Below are 22032 nucleotides of genomic sequence, written 5' to 3' on the forward strand. Positions count from 1 at the left end.
CTCCTCCTCCTCCTCTCATTTCCTCCTCGCTCTCTCACTCAGTCATCCCTGTTTTAACACTTGCTCTGGTTGCTAGGAGATGAAAAGCCACGGAAACAGGCAGGTCAGCATGGAAACGGAGGGATGCCGTGGTGTATTCTTTGGGGAGGGGGGGGAGGGGGGCGTCGGGGAGGCGCAGGCACGTTAGGCGTGACGCGCGAACCCTGCGTGCATAAATGAGGAGCGCCGGCGTTTGTCTCACCTTCGAGAGGTCCACGAGTGTGTTGGCCTGATCGCTGAGTTTCCTCTGCTCCATTTTTACGCTGCGCAATCTGCAAACAGATGCACACAGGAAAAAAAAAAAAAAAGAAGAAATTACACAAACAGAGGTGAAACCCAGTAAATACACAGTGGTCAGCCCACAGAGTTAATCCCTCCGGATTCAGACAACAGCCCTACTGGAGCGGTCACCTTGCCAGGATCAGGTCCATTTCTACCTGCAGCGAGTCTCTGAATTTAAACACAGCGGGCTCTCAGACATCGTATATATATATACAAACCCGTACGCAAAAATAGGAAGAAGACTTCAACATTCAGACTGAAAGTGAGTTTAATATAAGAAAAGCTGAAGGGAACGAAGCCTTTGGGGAAATAAACATCAGGGAATGAAATAAAATAAATCATCTTACCTCAGTCCAATTATACTCTGAACCGGTTTAATTCTCAGAACGCAGGACAATAATTAGTACTTTAATCTGTGTTTCCTTCAAACCCTGTGGCGACCTCCGCTATAATGAAGCCAGGAGTGATTTAGGAGGCTGTACACACTTGTCTCTTTGTTACGCTGATTCAAACCAGAATAAATGTACTTGGAATGATAGTTCAGATCTTTGCAAACGGGGTTCTCCGGAAAGGTTATGAACAATTAATATCTCACCTGTTGTAGATAATTTTTTTAACGGCCACAATTTGGAGAAACGGAGCGAAATCCTGACCTGACAGACGAGCCGACGGATAATTCGAGCAAAACTGAGACCAAAGTGGATCAGAGCAGTCTTAAAATAACTAATCCAAAGTTTATAAAACAGCACGCGCATAAATCGCTATATTTCTTTTAAAGGGTGGAGTTGTTTCAAGAATTCACCAATCCACTTTGGGCCTGGCTCCGTTCGAAGTAGCTGGTAGCTCATAACTCTGATCATAATTAAAGTTTCACGCTCCAAACTGAGGAGCCTAAAGCGCTATCCAGAGTAATTAATAAACCGTTCATAACCTTTCTACAGAACCCCACTTCAAAAGATCTGAATTACCCTTTAATGTTACGTACTCACCCTAAAATCCCCCTCTCGCTCTGCTCAGTGACTTCCCTTCCCATCTACAGTCCACATGTGTCAGGATTAACCTTTCTGCGTTGCTGATAAACAAGTCCCGGCTCTCTAGAAGGCACTTCGTGTTTTCAAGGGGTTCAGAATGAACGTTAAAGAAACGCATCCTTTCGATTCTAGCCAGAACATTTAGTGACACTGTTCAGCAAAGCAAGAATTTGACAGGAGGAACATGTTTGCAGGACGTGCGATCAAGTTTTGCTGTACAGTGTGTACCCTCATCCCTTACCGTTCGAGGTGATATAATCATCAGAGTGCCTCTAATGGCACACAACAGACTGATCATCCAGCTCCACAACTGCATTTTCCTGGAGTGAACTTGCCCTTTAGCAGATAATGAATAATTGTGTGTTTGTGTGCGAGAGTGTGTGGGGATTAGTGCATTTTATCTGATTATCAGCGCGGATTCAAACTGTGGGCGGATAGAAAGTGCAGCTGATTTCAAAAGGCTTCATCAGCTTAGCATCACAGTTATATGTTTGTGCAGACGTAGGTGTGTGTGTGTGTGTGAGTGTGTGAGAGAGAGAGAGGTGTGGTCTCACTGATGTATAGCCTGGAGGAACTTCCGCTGGTGTTTGCGGACTCTGGAGTGGTCGATCTTCTTCATCAGCTTTGTGTGCTTGTAGATGAGCCAGGTCTCCCTCAGCACATTAGCTGCAGCGTTCTTTATCTGTTTCCAAAAAACAAACACACATATACAGTATATATATAAAAGCACATTTCATTAGCAACAGGTAGCCCTTGGCAACTGAAGCAGGCAACAGGTTTCATCTCCTCCTCTTCCTGCTCTTTTCCTATTGTCTCCGAGAGAAGAAAAACACACCAAACCCTCTTTTTTGTCTCCTCAGAAGCTGCCCTCGCTCTCTCTGTCTCATTCAGGCTCGCCTGCCAACGCTTTTTATGTGCACATTCATAGCTATGTCCTCAAGGAGGTTGGCAAGAGAGCCGACATTCCGCTTGCAAGGTCTACGAGCAGCATTACATCTTAGACTAATTCAAACAGGTCGCATTATTTTAGCTGCGTAAAGTAATTCACCTCAGCCCCATCGCCGTTTATTAAAACCAGGGATCTTCCATGCAATTACGACAACTGAAAGAAACAATCCCGACTGAGTGGCTGCTCTGAAACTAGCTGTCAAAGACATTCCTCATCAATACAGAGGAGGAACATTGGAGAAACAGTCTCCGTAATGACACGTTTTTATAGAAAGTCGATGTATGGGGGCTTTTTCTTTTCCATTTTTTTCCGATCAGATGCCAGCTGCTTTTGGATCACTGCGATTTGATAAAATACTGTTTCAAAATGTCACCGTCTACTTCAGGCCAAACAGATCAATAAGCTTTAACATGAATATCTGCTTCATGCGGCGCGTATCTCTATAAAGGTCTTATACAAGACAAGGGGTCTGACACCCAGGGAAAGACGGAAAAAAAAAAAAAAAGGGCGAGGGTGGATACAATGGTGGAGGAGAGAGGGCACAAAGAAAATGTAAGGACATAAATTGAATGAGAGACTTCAAAGAGATGCTGAACATTGAACAAAGAACAATTATACCCCCGTCTGAGGAGCACAAAAGACCCCGGCAGCTTGGCTAATCAGCACCCATCCACTGCAGTCAAGGGCTGCTCCCTCACATCCACCCATACTCACAATATTGGCTACAGATGAAGAAAGTAGAGGGCCGTGGGCCTTGCAGATGTGTTTTCAATTACAAAGAGGAAGTCAAACAAAAAAAAAAGCAGCTAGTCTAAGATAACATATAGATCATCAGTGATGAGCGCTGTTTAAATATTAAGAAACCACACATAAGTCTATCACAAACAATAAATACCTGACAAAATATGATCTATAGAGTGGGTTAGGTTAGGCCATCTTCACACTGGATGACAACCTTGCTTTGGTGTAAAAGAAATCAGAGTGTTGGGGACGTTGTGATGACGAAGAGATGAATAAGGAAAATGTGGGTTTATCAAATATGATACTGTCACCACAATATTGGACGATAAAATCCCAATGGCGTGTTTTTGCCTCAGAAATCCAACCGCAAAACCAATTTTTCTGCCATAGTCAAAAGAAGTAGAACTTCTTAGATTGCATTGCAAACAGGATGGTTCAGTTCATCATTATCACTTGATAAAGATTAAACACGGAGCTAACAGGAAGTGATTTACGCTTCAGTGACTCTCTGTTTCACTACTTCAGCTTACCTGAAGTGTCCCGAAGTACAGGTGTTCAGAAAGACAGCAGACAAAATAAACTGCTAAAACAGGAGCGCCACTGAACAAGATTCACAGTTCAAGTGTCGAGACTGGGTAAAGAAAGCTCTGAAAGCAAATTCTTCAAAGCTTTTAATGGGCAAGATGAAACGAGAGCGAGTCCTGATGGATGAACCTTCAGTTGGATCACCGTTGAAGACAGGAAGGCACTTAAGAGAGGAGAAGTACGGGCACGGGCTGCTATCGCTACCGACGAGAGAGTTGGACCCTTTCAGGTTGAAGACGAGCTGAAAATCCACTTCTAAACCTGCTGCCATTTTTAACGAAATATTTTCTTCAAACTGTGATCCAGTCTGCACCTTTCATGGAGTTTATTTATTTTTTTTTCTGCAGGTCAATGTCTTATCCCAAACAGTTACAGTAAGTCCTCCACCGCCAAAAAAACCAAGATCTGAATCTGGGTTTGGTTCTGATTACCACATGACTTAAATATCATCGAGACACCGAGTCTGTCAGAAATATAAGATGTCCTGATAGAGACAGGATGATACATTTCTCTGAATAGCATTAGGTAGGGTTGTGAGTATTGATTTGAACATCTTTGATCAGATCAAGTTACTCCACGAATAGAAGGCTCAGGGCAACAAAACAAGCGGTTAGATTTACTCATGAATTTGTTGTTTTGTTTTTTGTGTGTGTTTTTTTTGAAAGACCAAAAATTGCTTTTTGTCGTTTAGTGGAATTTATTTGCAACACCTTTTCTAAAAATGAAAGAAATTTAAAAAAAAAGGAAAAATGTTCAAGGTAATGCAGTTGCTTGATAAGTTTGCACAGCTAATAAATAGTTGCCTAACAACAGTGCTCGTCTAAATGTTGCCATGAGAAACATTACTTTGATGTCTTCTTTCCATCATGTTGGAGATTCAACACAGTTTTGGGTTGAGTAAAAGTGTTGTATCCGTTCAGCGTTCTGATAAATCCTGATAATCCTAATTAGGCTAACCATGGTACAGGACATGTCCTTTAACTCCTACATTAAAAATGTTTTCAGTACTGTTTTCATCCACCTGCACAATAGATTTGTCCCAAAACGATGCAAAAAAAGATCCATGCATTCACTCTTTCATGCCTAGGCTGGACTATGGTGATTTTTTATTATCTGGGTGTCCAAAAAACTCTTTCTGAGTTCTGATGATAATTAAAAGCTAAATTCAAAATATGACTTAAAATCTTGCTTCCAACATTCAAAACTTTCAATAGTCAAGCTCCATCTTATATTAAAGACCTTTTTGTTTCATATTTTCCTAACAGAGCACTTCGCTCTCAGACTGCAGGTTTACTTGTGGTTCCTAGAGTTTCTAAAAGTAGAACAGGAGGCAGAGCTTTCAGTTCTCAGGCTCCTCTCTTTGTGAACAAACTTCCAGTTTCTGTCCTTGAAGCCGACACCCTGTTTACTTTTAAGAGTTTCCTTTTTGATAAATCCTATAGTTAGGGTTGTTTGGGTTTCCTGAGTTATCCCTTAGTTATGTTGCTATAGGCTCAGACTGCTGGAGGACAAATTGACCACATTTCCTCCCTCTGCTGCTGTCTTTACTCTTCATGTTTGCATTTCCAGTTATGGCTGCCATTAACCCTATGTTCTTTGTTTTTCTTCCCATAGAAACTACATCTGGACAAATCCTTCTGTGTTTGTCTGTTTCCTTTCCTCCTAACCCCCCAGCTAGTCGAGGCAGATGCTGACTCGTCCTGATCCTGGTTCCAGTTCCGGTTCTGGTTCTGGTTCTGCTGAAGGTTTATCCTGTTAAAAGGTAGTTATTCCTTTCCGTTGTTGCCAATGTGCTGCCCAGGAAGGGGGATTGTGCTAAATGAACGATTTAACACAATTTGCTGGTTTTCTTAGATAACTTTTTGTAATTGTGTTTTGTTTATGTTTTACTAATTAGGATTTTGTAATGTATTCTATCAGATTATCCCTAGAATGAACTGACTGCTCTAATTCATCTGAATCCAATCTGTTCGGACCTGTTACTTATAGTATAAACAAACAAAGCTGAAACAACACACAGAGCAGAGATTATAATATTAGGTCTGCACGACAGGACAAAACATAAACGAAGCACTGAAGTTTAATCTTGTATCACTTGCGATTCTTTCTCCAGGAGTCTTTTGTTCTAATGTGCTTCCCTCGATCTAACAAGCACCGAGAAAGCTGCAAACATCTTACAAAAGTGAAAAGCAATCATGTCTTGTTTCAGTGAGCACTAATGCCGCAACGTTGTTCTTAATATCTTTATGGCAGCAATTATACCTTTTGAGAAAGCACAGCAATTCAATGGAGTTAATGAGAAAAGAGTTGATTTATTTGGTTTGAGTGCTGAATCTCCATTCACACTCAGCTCTGCTCTCATCTGAAGACTATTTGGTAAACTGGTACATCAGATCACATTTATCAGCTGATCAATCACCCCAGAGTGACTAAAATATGATGAATTACGACATGCCTCACGTGCAATAACAGCGACTGGGAGCAACAGACGGTTGCCACCATTACTGGCCCCACCGTACTCCGGATTTTCTCCCTCCTTCTGGGATTCGGTGTTAAGAACTGCGTCAAAAAAGATGGCAGCTCCATTAAACCCCCCCAAAAAATAAAAGACTCGACGTGAACTGCTAAGAATACCCCATGAGAAACCAAACGACGGCAGCGGCACCCGTTCCTTCACCATATGGAAGCCGTGTTTGGACCATATGGTCGGTTTGGGTCAGAGATCTGTTCTGGCTGACCCCCCACGCGGCTCACCTTATGGCAGGTACATGTGAAATCTGGTGATTCGAAGGGGTTCCCACATCTCAGCGTGCTTGGCAGTCTCTGACATATTGTGGAGTATAAATTAATCAGCACAAATAGAAATATTTTAACGATGCCACAGCGGACTGAAGTGCATACAAGGAGTAATATCAATTCAGATGCAATTTTTTTAAACAAGTACATCATCAGGTTAAACCAACAAATCTAATCCATTTAAAAGCCATATCACATGTGTATGCAATGAATAAATTCTATGGTGCAAATGTCTGAATATTGTTTACTTAGAAGAGAGAAAAAAACAAAGACAAACAGGCCAATTGTCATGGAAACTCGTCATCCATGTGCCACAGAGACAACACGTGTCCTGACCTGCTCTGACCTTCCCCTCACAGTCACGGTGACAGACCGAATAGTCGGATCTCACGACCCGAGAAAACTGGCCACATGTCCTCACACAAGATCACAACAAAATACCTCAAGCAAATAATAATAACAATAATAAAAAAAGGAATGATACACAAAGGTAACAGATATATTTGTGATTCCGATCCGACAGCACCACAGACAGAAGCTACATATATTCCAGACAGTGCTCCTTTAAAATGAGCAGCAGGTTGAACAGGTAAAAACAGCAAACGATCACTGGGGTAAGCGACTGCATTCAGCGTGTCACAATGCGTCTGCGTTTCTAATGACCCATCTGGCTCGCGTGCAAATTAAAAGGCTGTGGAGAGACGAGTTATTATTATTTTTTTACTGCGCAGAGTGGAAGTGAGCTTAAAAGAAATCTTCAGGGGTTAGATTAGCTCCCATTTGGCTGGTGGTGTAAACATTGGAAGGCACTGCAGCACCTCCTATTTGGCCGGAGCCCAGAGTGCACTGTGAATATTCAGAGAGGGTGAAGCTCTGAACACGCCACAGGGAAATCTAAAAGTGGGCTGAATTAAGGGAGCGTTTGTTGAGGGAGAGGAGTGCACACCATCTGAAAGTTCTCTGGAGAAGACGCCTCAATCTTAATCTTTGCAACATTTACTTAAAATTTAGGACACATTATCAGTAGAATGTCAAAAACAGCTTTAAACGTGTCCAGCTGATAAACAAAGTGATAGCGGGTAACGTAAAATATTTAAGGTTAAGTTGGTGGTGACTATTGCCTTTAAAAAAAAGGAGGTGTGTCACCAAAGGTATATGTTAATTTTTCGTTTTTCAGTGAGTCTGATATGATTGCAAGAATCTGGGTAGCCGACAAATAAACGCCCCCAAAAAAGCATGTAAAATCCTGTTGTTGCTTTTTATTTTTTCTAACATTAAAGATTTAAAACCTCATAGTCCCATGGTTCGAAAACTGTGGCACAAGTACCACTCAGAGGAAATTTTGATATGAACTATTTACAAGTTAAACAAAAAGCTAATTACCCGTCATAAGCTGAGCTGTGATGCAGAGCTAAAGAGAAGAGGCAAGTGGCAGTCTTGGCTCCAAATGGAAACTACTTGAAACAAAAACTGTAATTAAAAAAAATATTTCAAAAACACCTGCGGAAACTGGAGTGGGAGACGGTGAACTGATGTGAGATCTCTGTCGGGCCAGCTAACGACAAAAGGTGAAAAACGGTAAGAAAATCTGATTCAAGGTCAATTTTGGTTCAGTTATGGTGGGGCAGAGGAGGCGCAAAGACCATCTGTGACACTGATCTCAAGAGGTTCGGGGCGTCCTGGGGTTCAGCGTCTTGCTCAAAGACACTTCGGCATGTGGATCGAACCGCCGACTTTTCCGCTCTTCCTCCGGAGCCACAGCCGCTCCATATTTCCCAACCTCTCACAACACACATTAGTTTTGGCTACATGTACTGGATGTAATTTCCCAATTTGACAGCTTACATTTGTTACCCCAATAAGTACTTTTTACCTCTGAACGAAACGATTTATGACAAAGGGATGAAACACTTCTCTGTTGCAATCCGCGGCTGTGCGTTTTAAAAAAACAATTTCGAAATGTCATCCGGAACACAGTCTCTCCGCGCCACAGTGGGATGTTTAAGCAGTTTTGATTAGTGCTTCTGTACCTCATACATTAGAACCTGGAGCTCGCTGTCAGAGAGCATTTTTCTCGTTTCCGCTGCCATTTCGGTGCCTGCTGTGTTTGTGGCTGAAAGTCGCATTTCGATTGTTCCGGGGAGAGTAAGATCTAAGGCAAAAAGAGCAGAAATTGCTCACACTTGGTAAACTTGATGGGCATGTTTATACCGGCGTGTCTTCAGTCCTTTTTGAGACCAGAAGCTGAGACGGAGCAGACAGCGGTGCACAATATTTTAAGTTAAAAGGGCTAATTAAAATTTAAGCCCGATTATTATTTTTTTAACTGGAGTCGCAACCCTTCGGCGTGACAAAAAATGAATTTTGCTGTATATTAACAAGTACTTTCTTTGTGCTACTTGTGCAGATCTTTTTGAATGTATGCAAACAGATCAAACTGAAACGAAAGTAAAACGATTAAACCTGTCAAAATATGTATCAATATAACGCTAAAGCAACAGAACTGCTCAACACTGAAAGAAATCAACTAATTGCATAAAAAACTGATTAAACGTAATTTTTTTTTTCAATCAACAATTTACTTTGTGTCCGATTTAGATGCAACCCACAGGAATGAATCATTTAACAAACCTAAATTCAACCTATCTATGAGATGCAAACATATTTAAGTCAATCAAACATGCGGCTTGGTCATATTTTATTTATTTTTACTCGTGTATGTTCCAGGTGATACTGTCACCAGACTGATTTCGAGCTGTGCTCTGAATTAACCCAGTGCTGGGGTTAAAACTGCAGCAGATTTTAAGAAGCACCCTGAATGAAAACGAGCCTCGACATCAAAACACGAGCACTTCACACCTCACAGGCAGCGGGACTGCATTAACTGTTATTTAATTAACATTGTTTTAATCCTATCAAAGGGAGAGACTTTGCTTCACTGAGTGCTGAATGAAAATTAACCATGTGCACGGAGCGTTGGATCATGCGACGCCCTCCCCGATAAGGGGCTCGGATCATCCCAGGCAGCGCCACACAGCGAGGTTTTAGGATTTCGGCTTCGCTCGCGTTGCTCGCATCTCAAACATCTGATGAAAGACGATTCAAAGCCGTTCTGAAGGTACGCGTCAGGCTTTGCCACAAACATACTGCACGTGTTTGACGAAAAAATGAATGGCTTAGGAAGTGGCTGTCGAAGAAAAAAAGGTCTTGCTGCCAGATGGATTTGTCTTACGATAACTCAGGTTTACACAACCACACCCAAGACTCATTACACAACCCTTGTTCAGATCAGCTGAGCGCTCCCCTCTTTGGCATTTAACTGACATTCTTGTTAATCCTTCAAAGGCAACGAGACAGAGTTTCACTGAGAGAGAAAGCCAGTAAGTGTGTGTGTGTGTGTGTGTGTGTAGATGCGTACAATTATGGCAGGATGTAAAATCTATTGTTGCATTATTCATTACAAAGCTTTGACTGATTGTGCTCTCTACGATACTGTGGCAAAGAATGGCCCCAGCCATGTTTATCAATGAGGACACAACAGCTTTGTTCGTTGGAAGGGAAGGAGATAATTACAGGTTCATATTCCATCGAACCTTTGAAGGAAATGTCACTAAGGAGCACGCTGACTTGTTTTCTTATGAAGCCGCTGGATGACATCTCGTGGGCTTGACGGGCATCTTTGGTAAGAATGTTTCTTACTGACTGAAGGATGACATTCACTTTAAAATTTACGGCATCATCTTTTCTTGAGGGCCAGTATAATGAAATTAATGACGGCTAAATAGAAAGTACTAATCTTGTCTTTTAAAATAAATAAGCATGAGCTAATGTGCAACAGTAACTTGATATCAGCCATTAAAGAAAACGCAAAGGTCGAATTTTCTTGATTTCAAACCACCTGCTTTGCAGTTACCTTCTTTGACTTGGTATTTGAGACCTGAAAGTTGCAAAAACGATGATTTGGGACAACTTTTGATATTCACAGTCACAATATTCAGCTACATTTACACAAATGCTGTGGAACCAGTCAGAGCTGAATGAGGTTTGACAGAAAAGGTGAAATACGTAGTAAAAAAAGGGTGAATGAAACTTTGGGAAATATACAATTACAAGCTCTGAAATATGAGATATAAATATTCACGCGAAAGCATTACATGTATAAATATTGTGTAAATGCAACACTGAAACGAGTACATTCTTTATAAATGCGAGCAGGTTAGCGATGTTGTGCCTCAAACTAAATGCAAACACAATTGTGCTGATATGATCATTCTTTAATTTCCAATTAAACTCTAATTTGATTACAGATGAACATCAGCACAATCTATTTTTCCAGATCTTGAGCTATGGCTTTTTCTGAAAGAACATAAGTTTATTTTTTTTGGATCAAGAAATAACTAAAAATGGATTTTACGTGTGAAGGGACCTAAAAAGAACAGCTCCTTGAGCTGTCAGCATTGGTGTTGCTGTAGGATCAGTTTGTATCAAAGCCGAAGAGTTCGTCTTCACTGTAAAAAGAGTCTCAAACAACACAGAGGGCGTCCCTTGAAGACGGTTTGTCTTTCCTCACATTTTAACACCTCAAACTAGTGGCGGTAAACAATGACTGACAGATGGTTCGTCCAATCAGCTGCCAAACATTGCCAAGCTGCTGCCTTTTTTCCAACCAGTCAGCACGGATGGCTTTCCAGACGCTTCTGTGCAGCAAACCATCTGGCACGGCAGGTTTAAAGACAATACCAACGCGCTAACGTAAAAATAAATATTTCTGTCATCCTAAAGTGATAATTCAGGTCTTTTTAACTGCAATTCTGTGGAAATATTCCAGACAGATAGTAACAAACCTCAGTTTAAGATGATTTCTGAATTAACTGACTGCTGTCTTAAAACGACTAATCTTTTAAAATTTCATAGACGCCTTTTTCTAAACCTTTACATGGCTGTCTTGTTTGCACTACGTGGTGGCAGGAGCTAGTTGTAGCACCACTGGTGCGGTCCAATGCACTTATCTCATGATATCATGACACTTCTGCTGGAATAACCGTGTAATCTCAAACTGATGGAGGCGTAAAGGTTTGTAAAAGTAGTGCTCACATGAACCACAAAGACATTTTTGAGACATCACTTTGGTTAAGGTCTCAGTCAGATGAGCTGTTAGCACAACAAGCCAGTCAGAATTAAATGTTATTTCTCCAAACTGAGGCTGTTCAAAGTGTTACCTACAACAGGTAAGATACTGTTTGCTCAGAACCCCACTTTAAAAGATCTAAACTATCCCCTTGATAACCATTAAAGGTGTTAAATTTCCAGTTAAAACAAACTGCTGACCTGGGTGTAAATGGCAAAAAAACAAAACAAAAACCAATGCAAGAATAGCTTTTTTCAATAGAAACAAAATACGTTCAGTTGATCTTTTGATATCTCAGCCGTGTCCAAATTATTGATCACCCTGCCCCGCTCAGTCACCCAGATACCCCCGCTGCCATAATGTACCCTACATATTTGATATGGCAGCTATTTTTAAAACTTGGGTCTTTCAGCTGTATGAAAAATTGAAAAGGACTGGAGGAGGCAGGGAGGGAGAGCGAGAGACGAAGGTGAGGAGGCGGGGAGGGGGCAAGAAAAGGAGAGGACGGAGGGTGGCGGAAAGACGGGGGAGAGGGAGAGAAGGATTTACTGTAAGAGAGACAAATGTCAGAGGAAAGGGGAGGTGGAGGGACGGCCATGTGGGAGGAAAAAGATCGGAGACGGAAAGAAAAAGGGAGATGGTAGGTGAGGGAGCGGTACAGAGATGACCTTTTATTGCTTTTGCTCACTCAAATAACACAGCACTCTGTCACAACAATACAGGCTGATGGTGTGATGTGGTAGTTCAAGGGGGGGGGGAGTAAGCAATCCAACAATCTAACAAGGCTTTCAACTCCATTTAAATCCTAAAATACCAAACCAAAAACAACACATGCTCTTTAATATTAAAAAAAAGGCATTCATCTGTACCACAGTGCAACACGCAGACATACACACCCTCTTGGTGAGCTGAGTGTCCATCATGAAGTTGTGTACATGTTTCTCAGCCTTGGTCAGCTCCAGCTTCCTGGCTACCACGGCAACCACCAGAGCGGTGCAGCCCGCACCCTGAGGGGAGGAGAAAACAGAGGCAGTCAGAGCAGACGCATTACATCGATTACTTTTTTTTGTGTGTGTGTGTATGTGTGGATGGGAGGGGAGTTAGCCCCGAAAATTGAAGGATGCAAGGGCAAATATGGGGACTGGAGCTGAATGACAGAAGGAGAAGTGAATAGGAGAGAGGAGAGGATTAGGAGGGATAGTGCTGCTCCAGATTTCTTCATGTTGAGAAGCAAGCCAAGTCTATTTTCACTTCCACTCCATCTGGTGTGAGATGCCTTCTATATTGCTTCTATATGTAGATGAAAAATATACCCCTTATAGATAAGAAAAAAAAAAAAAAGAAAAGAAAAATCAAAGACTGACACCACCTACTTTCATTTAATTATATGCTGTCGATCTGAATTACATGGTGTCAGTCTTCTCCTCTCACCGGAGACTCGAAGCCTGCAGGACGTGTAAAAGTGTAAAACACAGACCGGTTTGTCTGTATTCCAGCTCAACCCACGTGGGACATGTGGCAAATTCATTTGGGGAAAGAGTGACAGCAGTCCCTCAACCAGAAAGACACGCTTGAGAGGAGAAGAGGAGCAGGAACACAAGGAGGAAGACAGACTTAATTAACTTCCAGATTAGGCTCTGTTTTGAACAGGTCTGCTGAACGCTCACGGGTTCCTGCGAAGGGGGCAAACGGCGAGAGGAAAGAACGCCGAGAAACGGAGGGAAAGATAAAGGGAGCGAAGAGATATAGGTAAATAAAAACGGAGGGGGGGGGGAAGTGGAGGAAACCTGGAGCGAGGTACGAATGCAGAAGGCGAAGGCGTGTGCTCGGAATAGGAGGAGAGCGAGACGAAGGAGAAGGCAGTGTTAATGAGGTCACACATCTCCTGATAGGCAATAAATTAAGATTAGGAGTGTTTAATGAAAGTGTACAAGTGTCTTCCTCGCTGCTTGAGAGTGGGTGCATCTCACAGGGGAGGGGCAGACGAGGAGATACAAGAGGAGAAACGCGAGTTTGAGGGTGAGTTTGAGCGTGCAGCATTCCCGAGATGTGTAGGAAGTAGCCAGGAATTCGTGCACGCACTTCACAAGACAAGACGAGGCTTTGCCAAAAATAAGTTTGGCTGGTTTCAGGGAGATGTAACACACAAACAGGCATTAGTGCCCACGTCTATACACTCATCCACTCTATTTGTGTTTATAAGAAAACAAAAAACAAAAAAACTATGAATAAAACATGATGAGAGCCAAAGGAAAACCCTTAGAGCATTCATACATGTCTGCGCTTAAGGAAAAATAGCCCTCAATGAAACGAGCAGCACAATGTGTTCGAGTGCAGCGACAACACACACGCACACACACAGTGTGTATGTGTGTCCGCCTCGGCCAGGAACAGCAGGAGACTGATTGGTTCCATCAGGGCAGCCTCTGTGTGTACGTGCACACCCGTTTCAGAGAGTCAGTGCACGTGTGTACGGGAGGTTATTTGCTTATGCGCCAGCATCCATTTAACTTCAGCAGGGTTCCCTCTGCAATCTCCAGCGAGTGACACGGCTGATGATGGCTGCGCCGCTGTGATTTGTTTTATACGCCTGTCAGGGTGTTTCCCTCGCTTTCTCCGGCGCGGCGCGGTCCTCTACCAAGCTGTCAGAAAACGGGGGGGAATCACCCATCTGCGCTCATATCAGACGCGCACACGCTCGTCAAAACTTTAAAGGAGACATTCGACAAAAACTGAATGTTTCCTTTGATTTAGAAGATATATTTGGACATCTAAAGTCCCTCTCAGCTCCTAGTCTCTAAAAATGAACGGTGCACACTTCATTTGGAGTTTCCTTGATTTGAAAGGTCTCATGATTTTCTCTGGGTACTCCGGTTTTGTCCTACAGACCCAAAAACATGTATTTTAGTGAAATTGGTAACTCTAAATTGTCCCCAGGTGTCCCCGTAATGGGTTTGCGACCCGTCCAGGGTGTCCCCCGCCTCTCGCACAGTGACTGCCGGAGAGAGGAGAACGCGGGTAACGAAAACGGACGGGTAAAAGATCTAATTCAGCGACTGGTTCAGATTTGCGGGGAGAAAAATTGACGCAGTCCTCTGCTTTCCAATCAACTGCAAACTCTCATCGGTAATTATAAATCTAATTCCACTTCAGAGAAAAACAAAAATAATAATGCTCTACAAATGCTGTGCCCTTGGTTTTACATTACTGATTGGAAATCTGGCTTGTTGGTGCCATTTCGTAATATAATTTTTCTGACTATAAGTTGGAAGATCCAGTTAAACATTGATCAATCTGCAATCAGTACATTAACAGAAGCAGATATAAATTAAACTGGTATTATTCTTTAAAATCAGCCCTGTCATTTTTGATTGAAACCAGTATTCCTTGAAGAAACGCGTATCGCCAACCACTTTACATGCCAAAGTTTTAAATAAAGATCTTGCATGACCTGGTAGGGCTTACAATATGTGATGGGGATGACTCTCAGCTACTACCAGACCAAATATTAGCTCAATATCTGTAAAACTAAGTGAGTTGTAGTCATTTTTGTGTTTGCTAAGGTCAGTAGCTTTGGTGGATGTAATGAATTGGATTGTCTCTAAATGTCACTCTATTATAGATGTACGTCTAATGATTACTTTCTGAGAGTTCGATTACAATCTGTCGAGTTTGTCTGTCTGTCTGTTAGCAAAATATCTCATGATTGATTGATTTTATTGAAACTTTTAATAAGTAATCACTGGACGTGCACCTACAACAGATTAACTTTAGGAGTTGACCTGATTCAAGACGGCCACACAGCTAACAGAACTTAGCACACACAAAAATAACTATAACTCTGCCAATTTTTTACAACATTACTTAAATTTTCATGGGGTAGTAGCTGAGAGTCATCCTTAACACATACTCCAAGTGCAAACAGATCATCTAACCTCTTTGCCTAAAACTTTGCCATTGATTGTTGGAGTCAACTCTGTCTGTAACCAGAATAACTCATAAACCACTGGGTAAATTTTTATTAAATGCTCAGAAAGTGATAATTTGATGCACACCTATAACTGATTACCTAATTTAAGATGGCCACCACAGCGAAGTGACCTTCGAAGACACATAAATTGCTATAATTCGGACAATTTTTCAGACTTTTAGCTAGAATTTGGTACGGTAGTAGCCGAGAGTCATCCCCATCACATGGTCTAAGCTCTACACATCTGGTGGGATATTTGCTTATAACTTTGGCATTAACTGTAGGAGTCAACTCTGTTTAAAGTTACGCCTCATAGCTCGGAACGGGCAGGAGTGCCACCATGAGCGGGGCCTGGGGGGGCGATGACCCCAACCTTAAATTTACCGCCTGAGAGTGAATCTTGAGTAATGTTATATTTAAGGTTTGACCAAAACGGCTACAATGTGGTTCTTTCTCAACACAAGACGATTTTTGTCTAAAATCTGTCATGAAAGGTGGCGGGCGATATGCACTCCTAAGAAATGTTAGGCCTTTAATTCAATAAAGCGTTAATACAACGTGCTGCTTTCATGTGCTGCATGTATGTTGTTGACAAACGAGTGCACGAGAAATGCATTATCCAATATAACTCAGTTTAGATTCTCACCCTTTGTTGTGTCTAAATATAAAAGAAATAGCTCACTGTCTTCACAGCATTTTATAGCATTTTATCCTACCACCATCCGCCCGCTGACGAACCACGACCGCCCACGTGCACACACTCTAACACCTGTACCACCCCCAGGTAGCATCGGGAGAGTGGTATATTCCTTCATCTGTTGTCATAGTAACATCAGTGAGGATTTCTCACAAAACCTCATCACATTAATTCTCAAACAAGAAAAAATAAAATAAACATATCCTGTTTTCTGTTGCGACCTGTCATCTCAGCGCTCAGTTCTCTCTGTGCTCGGCGTTTTTTTTTTCACAACTTGCTGCATAAATTACTTCTTTTTCCATCTACCAGCATCCCCCCTCTGACGCTCAACCAAAATAAAACACTCTGAGGAGAGTGTGTTTGTGCGTTTGACAGTAGAGGAGAGTTTGTGTGTGGGCTTACAGAGTCTATGTCAAGTTCTGTGTCAGCGTTTTGTGTGTGTGTGTGTAGGGGGGGGGGTGCAGTCTGTAGAAGTGGGCTTGGGACTAACTGTATCCACCCTCCTGTTTTATGTCTGTCTTTTGTGTGTGTATCTGTGTTACTGTAAGAGTTTTACTCGATCTCAAACATCTATTGGATGATGATTCACCCACCAAATGGGGTCTGTGTATCTCTGTGTAAGTGTGTGTTTGCTCACACATTTAATGGACCACAAAGAGAGGAAAGTAGGTGAGTTGGCAAACACAGAGGAAGGCTGGAAGCAAGCAGTGTTTTTGGAGCCGCGAGGACGCACCTGAATCATCTATTTGGATCCAGATAAGCGGTTTTAAAATTTACACAGTTTTAAAGTTTGACAGGGGCATTTGTTTCCCCCCGCAAACATTCTTTTTTTTTAATTAAACTGGCTTTTATACAGGATTTATTGGCTGATTTTTTGATGAACGCAACACTTTTAGGTGTATTTAAGCTTGAAAATAGAACATGTTTCTTTAATTTACTGGTTGGTGTAGTCCCATCGCTGTGCTGCCATCCACCTTGTCACCGCTCTCATTACATCATTGATGGAGGCACCAAAAGGACTTTTTTCTTTTATTTTTTTTTAAAGAAGACTCTAAAAGTCAGCAGAAGTGTAGCAGCTTGGTGACCTTAGACACAAACCCACAGGGGGATTAGTGATGGCAATTACAGAGACATGGAGAAAGGATAGCCTTATCACAGGAACTAATCTCACGGATTCTGTCGATGAGCTTGGTAAAGTTTGCGATAAAATATATATAAGCCCTTTTTATTGACTTATTTACTTTGTGTACTAGTGTGAACAATGTGTCAATTTAGAGCGAACTAAGAAAAATCTTTGGTAACAGAATAAAGATAGTATCAGTGTCACAATGCATCGTCACTTATATAGAATTCTATGATTTTTTTTTCAATAGTGACAGCAGCAGCTAGCTATTGTACTTTCAGTGCTGCCTGGGGCACTTTACACAGGAATATAATTATTCTGCCAGAATAACTCTACAATGCAAAACTGTCAGAAAAAAGGAGGAGTTATTTAAAAACAACAGCAGTCCATAAAAGTGTTGTCCCTGCTCAGAGAACGGTAGTTATTAGCTCATCAGTACAGGAAGAACAAATCTCTAATTCTTCCAGCTGAGGTCGTTCGAAGGGGTGCCTGCAACAGGTAAGATATTATCTAATCACAACCTTTACGTAGAACCCCACTTTAAAGGATTTGAGCGATCCTAGGAGTTTTAAAACAAAGAAACTGGATAAAAAGTGTAACTTTGAATTTTTCTGTTTGAGCTGAGAAATTTCCTTCAATGAGAAGGAAAACATCTTCAACTAACAGGTAAAGAAGTCCAGTCGCTTTGTTTTAAAACTCTCACGGTTTGCCGTGTCCTGGATGGCTGAGAATCTACACTGATGATCTGAAATATCCATTTAAGTAACAAATCATCTGTTGGCCCTTCTTTTCACTGTTGCTACTGCTTGTTATCTGTGTAAAGTCAGAACTATGCTGTAAAAAAACATTAAGGTAAAAATCTGATAACTTTAATAAGAAGAAACCAGAAACAAATGAAACAGGAGCAGCTTTGGTGTTCATCTGGGCTTAATTTTTTATCTTTTAGTAGCATTTGAGTTCTGTTTTGGAGTTGATTTCCATAATAATTCCACATTTTTATATGTATATATATACTTTTTTTCCCCATATGTGATTATCTGTGGAAAAACATGCACATTTCATAGAACTTTTCTGGTGGGGACACTGCACTTTGTGAACTAAAACCCAGTTTCAACAATAAAGTGAAATAAAAGTTTTCTTGTTGCCAATTTTTTCAAGTTTTGTTTTAGCTTTTAGTTTTATCTCTACACATTCTTTAAACACTCTCTTCTTTTTGGAAACGCTCAGCCACGTAGAAAGTTTTCCTGGATAAGATGTTATACTTGTTTTAATTTAAGAAAATAAGTGGAAGACTTTTACAATCGTAATCAAATTGAACTGGCTGTACGTCGATTAAAATCTATTTTTCTTGCATTCTAAAAACAGAAGAAGCCAGAAGAACGGATTTAAACATGACAGTTGAACAAAAGGGACAGCAAATATGACAAGGGCTGAAAAGCAAACAGGGAAACAAGAATGACAGAAGTTGGAGAAGGGGGAGATTACCGGTGAAGTAAATAGTGAAGAAGTGAGCAGCTTAAACACTAATACTAGCAGATGGGTGATAGATAAAAATAAACACGTGGTTTCAGGGTAGGAGAGACAGACAGAAAGAGGAAACAGACAGAAAAACAGAAAGAGTATGATCAAAAAAACGAGAAGCAGTGATAAAGGAAGAATATTAAAGACTGATGGAGACAGTGAGAAACAGAGTGGGAGGACATGGCACACTGAAAAGGTAAGGACCTTCATTATGCAATAAGAACAGATAAGGGAATAACACGCACAAACCACTAACATGCTCCTGTTTGCGCGCCTACACGGCCAAAACACACAGGGACACAGATGCAGCTAATTCAGAGAGGATTGCCCAAATTACACGAGGCAGGATGTGTCTCGAAAACGACAGCATGCTCTCTAATCTGCTGACCTTTGAACAGGGCGAGGACAGCGCCTCGGGGAGCGCGTCAGGGACACAGAAACAAAATGTACTGACCATGATGCCTGTGAGCAGACACACTCCTTTGCCACAGTAGGTGTGAGGAACCATGTCTCCGTAGCCGATGGAAAGGAAAGTGATGGAGATAAGCCACATGGCTCCCAGGAAGTTACTGGTCACGTCTTGAGCATCATGATACCTAAACAAAAAAAAATCCCACCCAGTATAGAGAAAATAAAGTCAGTCAATAGTAAAAAAACAAAACAAAAAAACATACAAATAATAATAGAAAACACAAGGGGCCCACTAGTTTTGTCTGCAGATGTGGGAGTCAAAAACTAAAACACGTGTTCTACGTTCCTGCCTGATCCGAACACGACTGCGATGCTTCCCTCCATCATTCCTGCCCTACGCACAACACTGTTACCATAGAAACCAAACTCAGCACGGATAGGAAACAAAGTATGTCTTTCAAATAAAGAAAAAAAAAAAAGATCTATTCACCAGAAAATATCAAAACGTTAGCCTTGAAAGTTTGCAGTTAAACACAGAAATGCTGCATATTTACACTCTGTGCTCCTGCACAAAGTGACTCAGCTCCACCTTGTTTCAAAGATCTTTCAGTAAAATTTTAATTTATTATTAGTGTTATTTTTTTTATTTAATTACATTCGATTTGAAAAGGAAATGCCAACTAAAGTTGAATTTAGAGCCAGCCCTCCTAGCAGCCTGTTAATGATGTATTTAATCAAGCTTATTAACCAGCTGACATTTTCTTTTATCCCCAAGATTATCTCCAAAAAGCACCGAAATTCATCAGAAGAGCGAGTCGGTTTTTTGTCGTCCACTTGACGGTGCGTCAATAACATTGTGCAACTCATGAAATTACATCAGCCCGTAAATGTGACAGAACTATGAGATTACTGTTTTGTTTTTGTTCACCGGGGAAAACTCCAACACCGAGGCACTCAGCTTGTGAGAATCTCCCCACACCTGCCCGACGACTCTCTTCCCCGGGCAGCTCCAGAGTAGGAAAGAGTCCAGCTCCTTCTCAAGGAGCGCAAGCTGTGCGTAGAGGTGAGCCCAACTGTATCTAGTTAGTATCATTTAACTTCACACACAAGCTCTGGCTCCTTACCTGCCAGTGAGGTGACATTCCTTGTCCCTAGAGCTGGTTTATGTTGGCAGGAATCAACCTGACCAGGAACCCTCTACGGTCCTACTCAAAGGTGGTGGGCCCACTTAGAGGTGGCGTCCTGTTTCTTTTTTGGTAAATGGCTTGCACTTGTATAGCGCTTTATCTAGTCCAAGAACCCCAAAGTGCTTTACACTACAATCATCCACCCATTCATACACTGATGGTGGTAAGCTGCAGCTGCCCTGGGGCGGGCTGACAGAAGTGAGGCGGCCATTACACCGGCGCCATCGAGCCCTCTGACCACCATCAGTAGCCAAGGCGGGTGAAGTGTCTTGCCCAAGGACACAATGCCTGAGACCGACGGAGTGGGGGCTCGAACTGGCAACCCTATGGTCACAGGACAAACCCCTACCTCCTGAGCGCCACAGCCGCCCCCTTTTTTGGGCCAACTCACCTCCCCCACACACACAAAAACTAACGCATCATAGGAAAAAAGTTGAACAAGACCAAATAAAATCTGCATGTAGTAAAAATATTATCATACTGTAAAAAAAACCTCAACATTTTTACTTTACTGGATAGAAATGACAAATTAGAGTGTACTTATTTTCCAAGGCGCTGTCATTTTAATATTAATTCTTTATTGTATGAAGTAATCATTTTTGATTATTATTATTTTTTGCCTAATGTAATTGCATCCTTGAATTCCTAATTAAACCCTTAGACGCTGTGGCAAAATGAGCAGAAAAGACACTCAGATGTGTGTAGCGTCTGCACTGACCTCTCACACACTCGTACGGTCCACGCAGCGATGATCCACAGAGAGATGCTGAAGACCAGCAGCACCGTCCCGGGACAGATGGTCATAAGGGTTTTCATTACAAACCGTGTGTTAAAATGGACCTGAAACACACACAAAGGGGGGGATAAGTGACACTGCAAAGATCCTCAACAGGAACTGTTTTCCACTCAGACCTGAAGGTTTATTAATTAGTCTTCAAAATAGCTTTGATAACAGCAGCACTCAGATTGGAGTCGCTGTAATTGGAGTCCAGATCAGGTCTTGACCTCTGGCTCGGGTCAAGCTATACAGTGTCTCTGAGTAATTGGCCTGTTTCAGAGTAGTTGTGATAAGTGACTCATTTGTCAATAAGAGGCAGTCCGTCAACTTCTGGCAGACGGATCATTTGATGGTTGGGCCCTGGAAGGGTAAACCAGCTGATAAATGAGTTGTCATTTTGGAGCAGCACTTGGATGGCAGCTTCACCTCCTCTCCCTGTCACTGCGAGCCCGAGGACCCGAGAAATGCCACATAAATACACCAGCAAACTGCTAAATCACTCATCCACAGTCTCCTCCATCTCCACTGCTGTTCTCCTCTCTTCCACCGAGTTGGCACGTTTTCCAAGACATCCCGACGTCCCGATCTTACAACAATGCTTAGTGCTGAACGCCATTAAAAACACGGCACCAATCATTTACTGGGTGGCTTGAACGCATTTATTTTCCCGCACTCATATTCCAATTTTGCTCCCGTCTTTTCATGGCCCATTTGAGCCGTATGCAATTTCTCCTTCCCATTTTCATGCTCCCATCTCCTATTGTATCACGAACGATCCACCATCGCTTACATCT

At 41.9% G+C, this 22032-nt stretch overlaps 1 protein-coding gene across 2 annotated transcripts in view; it reads right to left on the bottom strand.

The window, feature by feature from the left end:
* Positions 1 to 22032, bottom strand: part of kcnn3 (potassium intermediate/small conductance calcium-activated channel, subfamily N, member 3) — a 73227-nt gene that overhangs the window by 5902 nt on the left and 45293 nt on the right. For both annotated transcript variants that reach the window (XM_037980493.1, XM_017425090.3), the window contains 5 exons: positions 21179 to 21300; positions 19317 to 19458; positions 12448 to 12558; positions 1907 to 2034; positions 242 to 311 (listed from right to left, as the gene is read on the bottom strand). In XM_037980493.1, the coding sequence (XP_037836421.1) occupies positions 242 to 311; positions 1907 to 2034; positions 12448 to 12558; positions 19317 to 19458; positions 21179 to 21300 (573 nt within the window). The remainder of the gene's footprint in view (positions 1 to 241; positions 312 to 1906; positions 2035 to 12447; positions 12559 to 19316; positions 19459 to 21178; positions 21301 to 22032) is intronic.

The sequence above is a fragment of the Kryptolebias marmoratus genome, linkage group LG16 (assembly GCF_001649575.2).
Source record: "Kryptolebias marmoratus isolate JLee-2015 linkage group LG16, ASM164957v2, whole genome shotgun sequence".
NCBI classification, from domain to species: domain Eukaryota; kingdom Metazoa; phylum Chordata; class Actinopteri; order Cyprinodontiformes; family Rivulidae; genus Kryptolebias; species Kryptolebias marmoratus.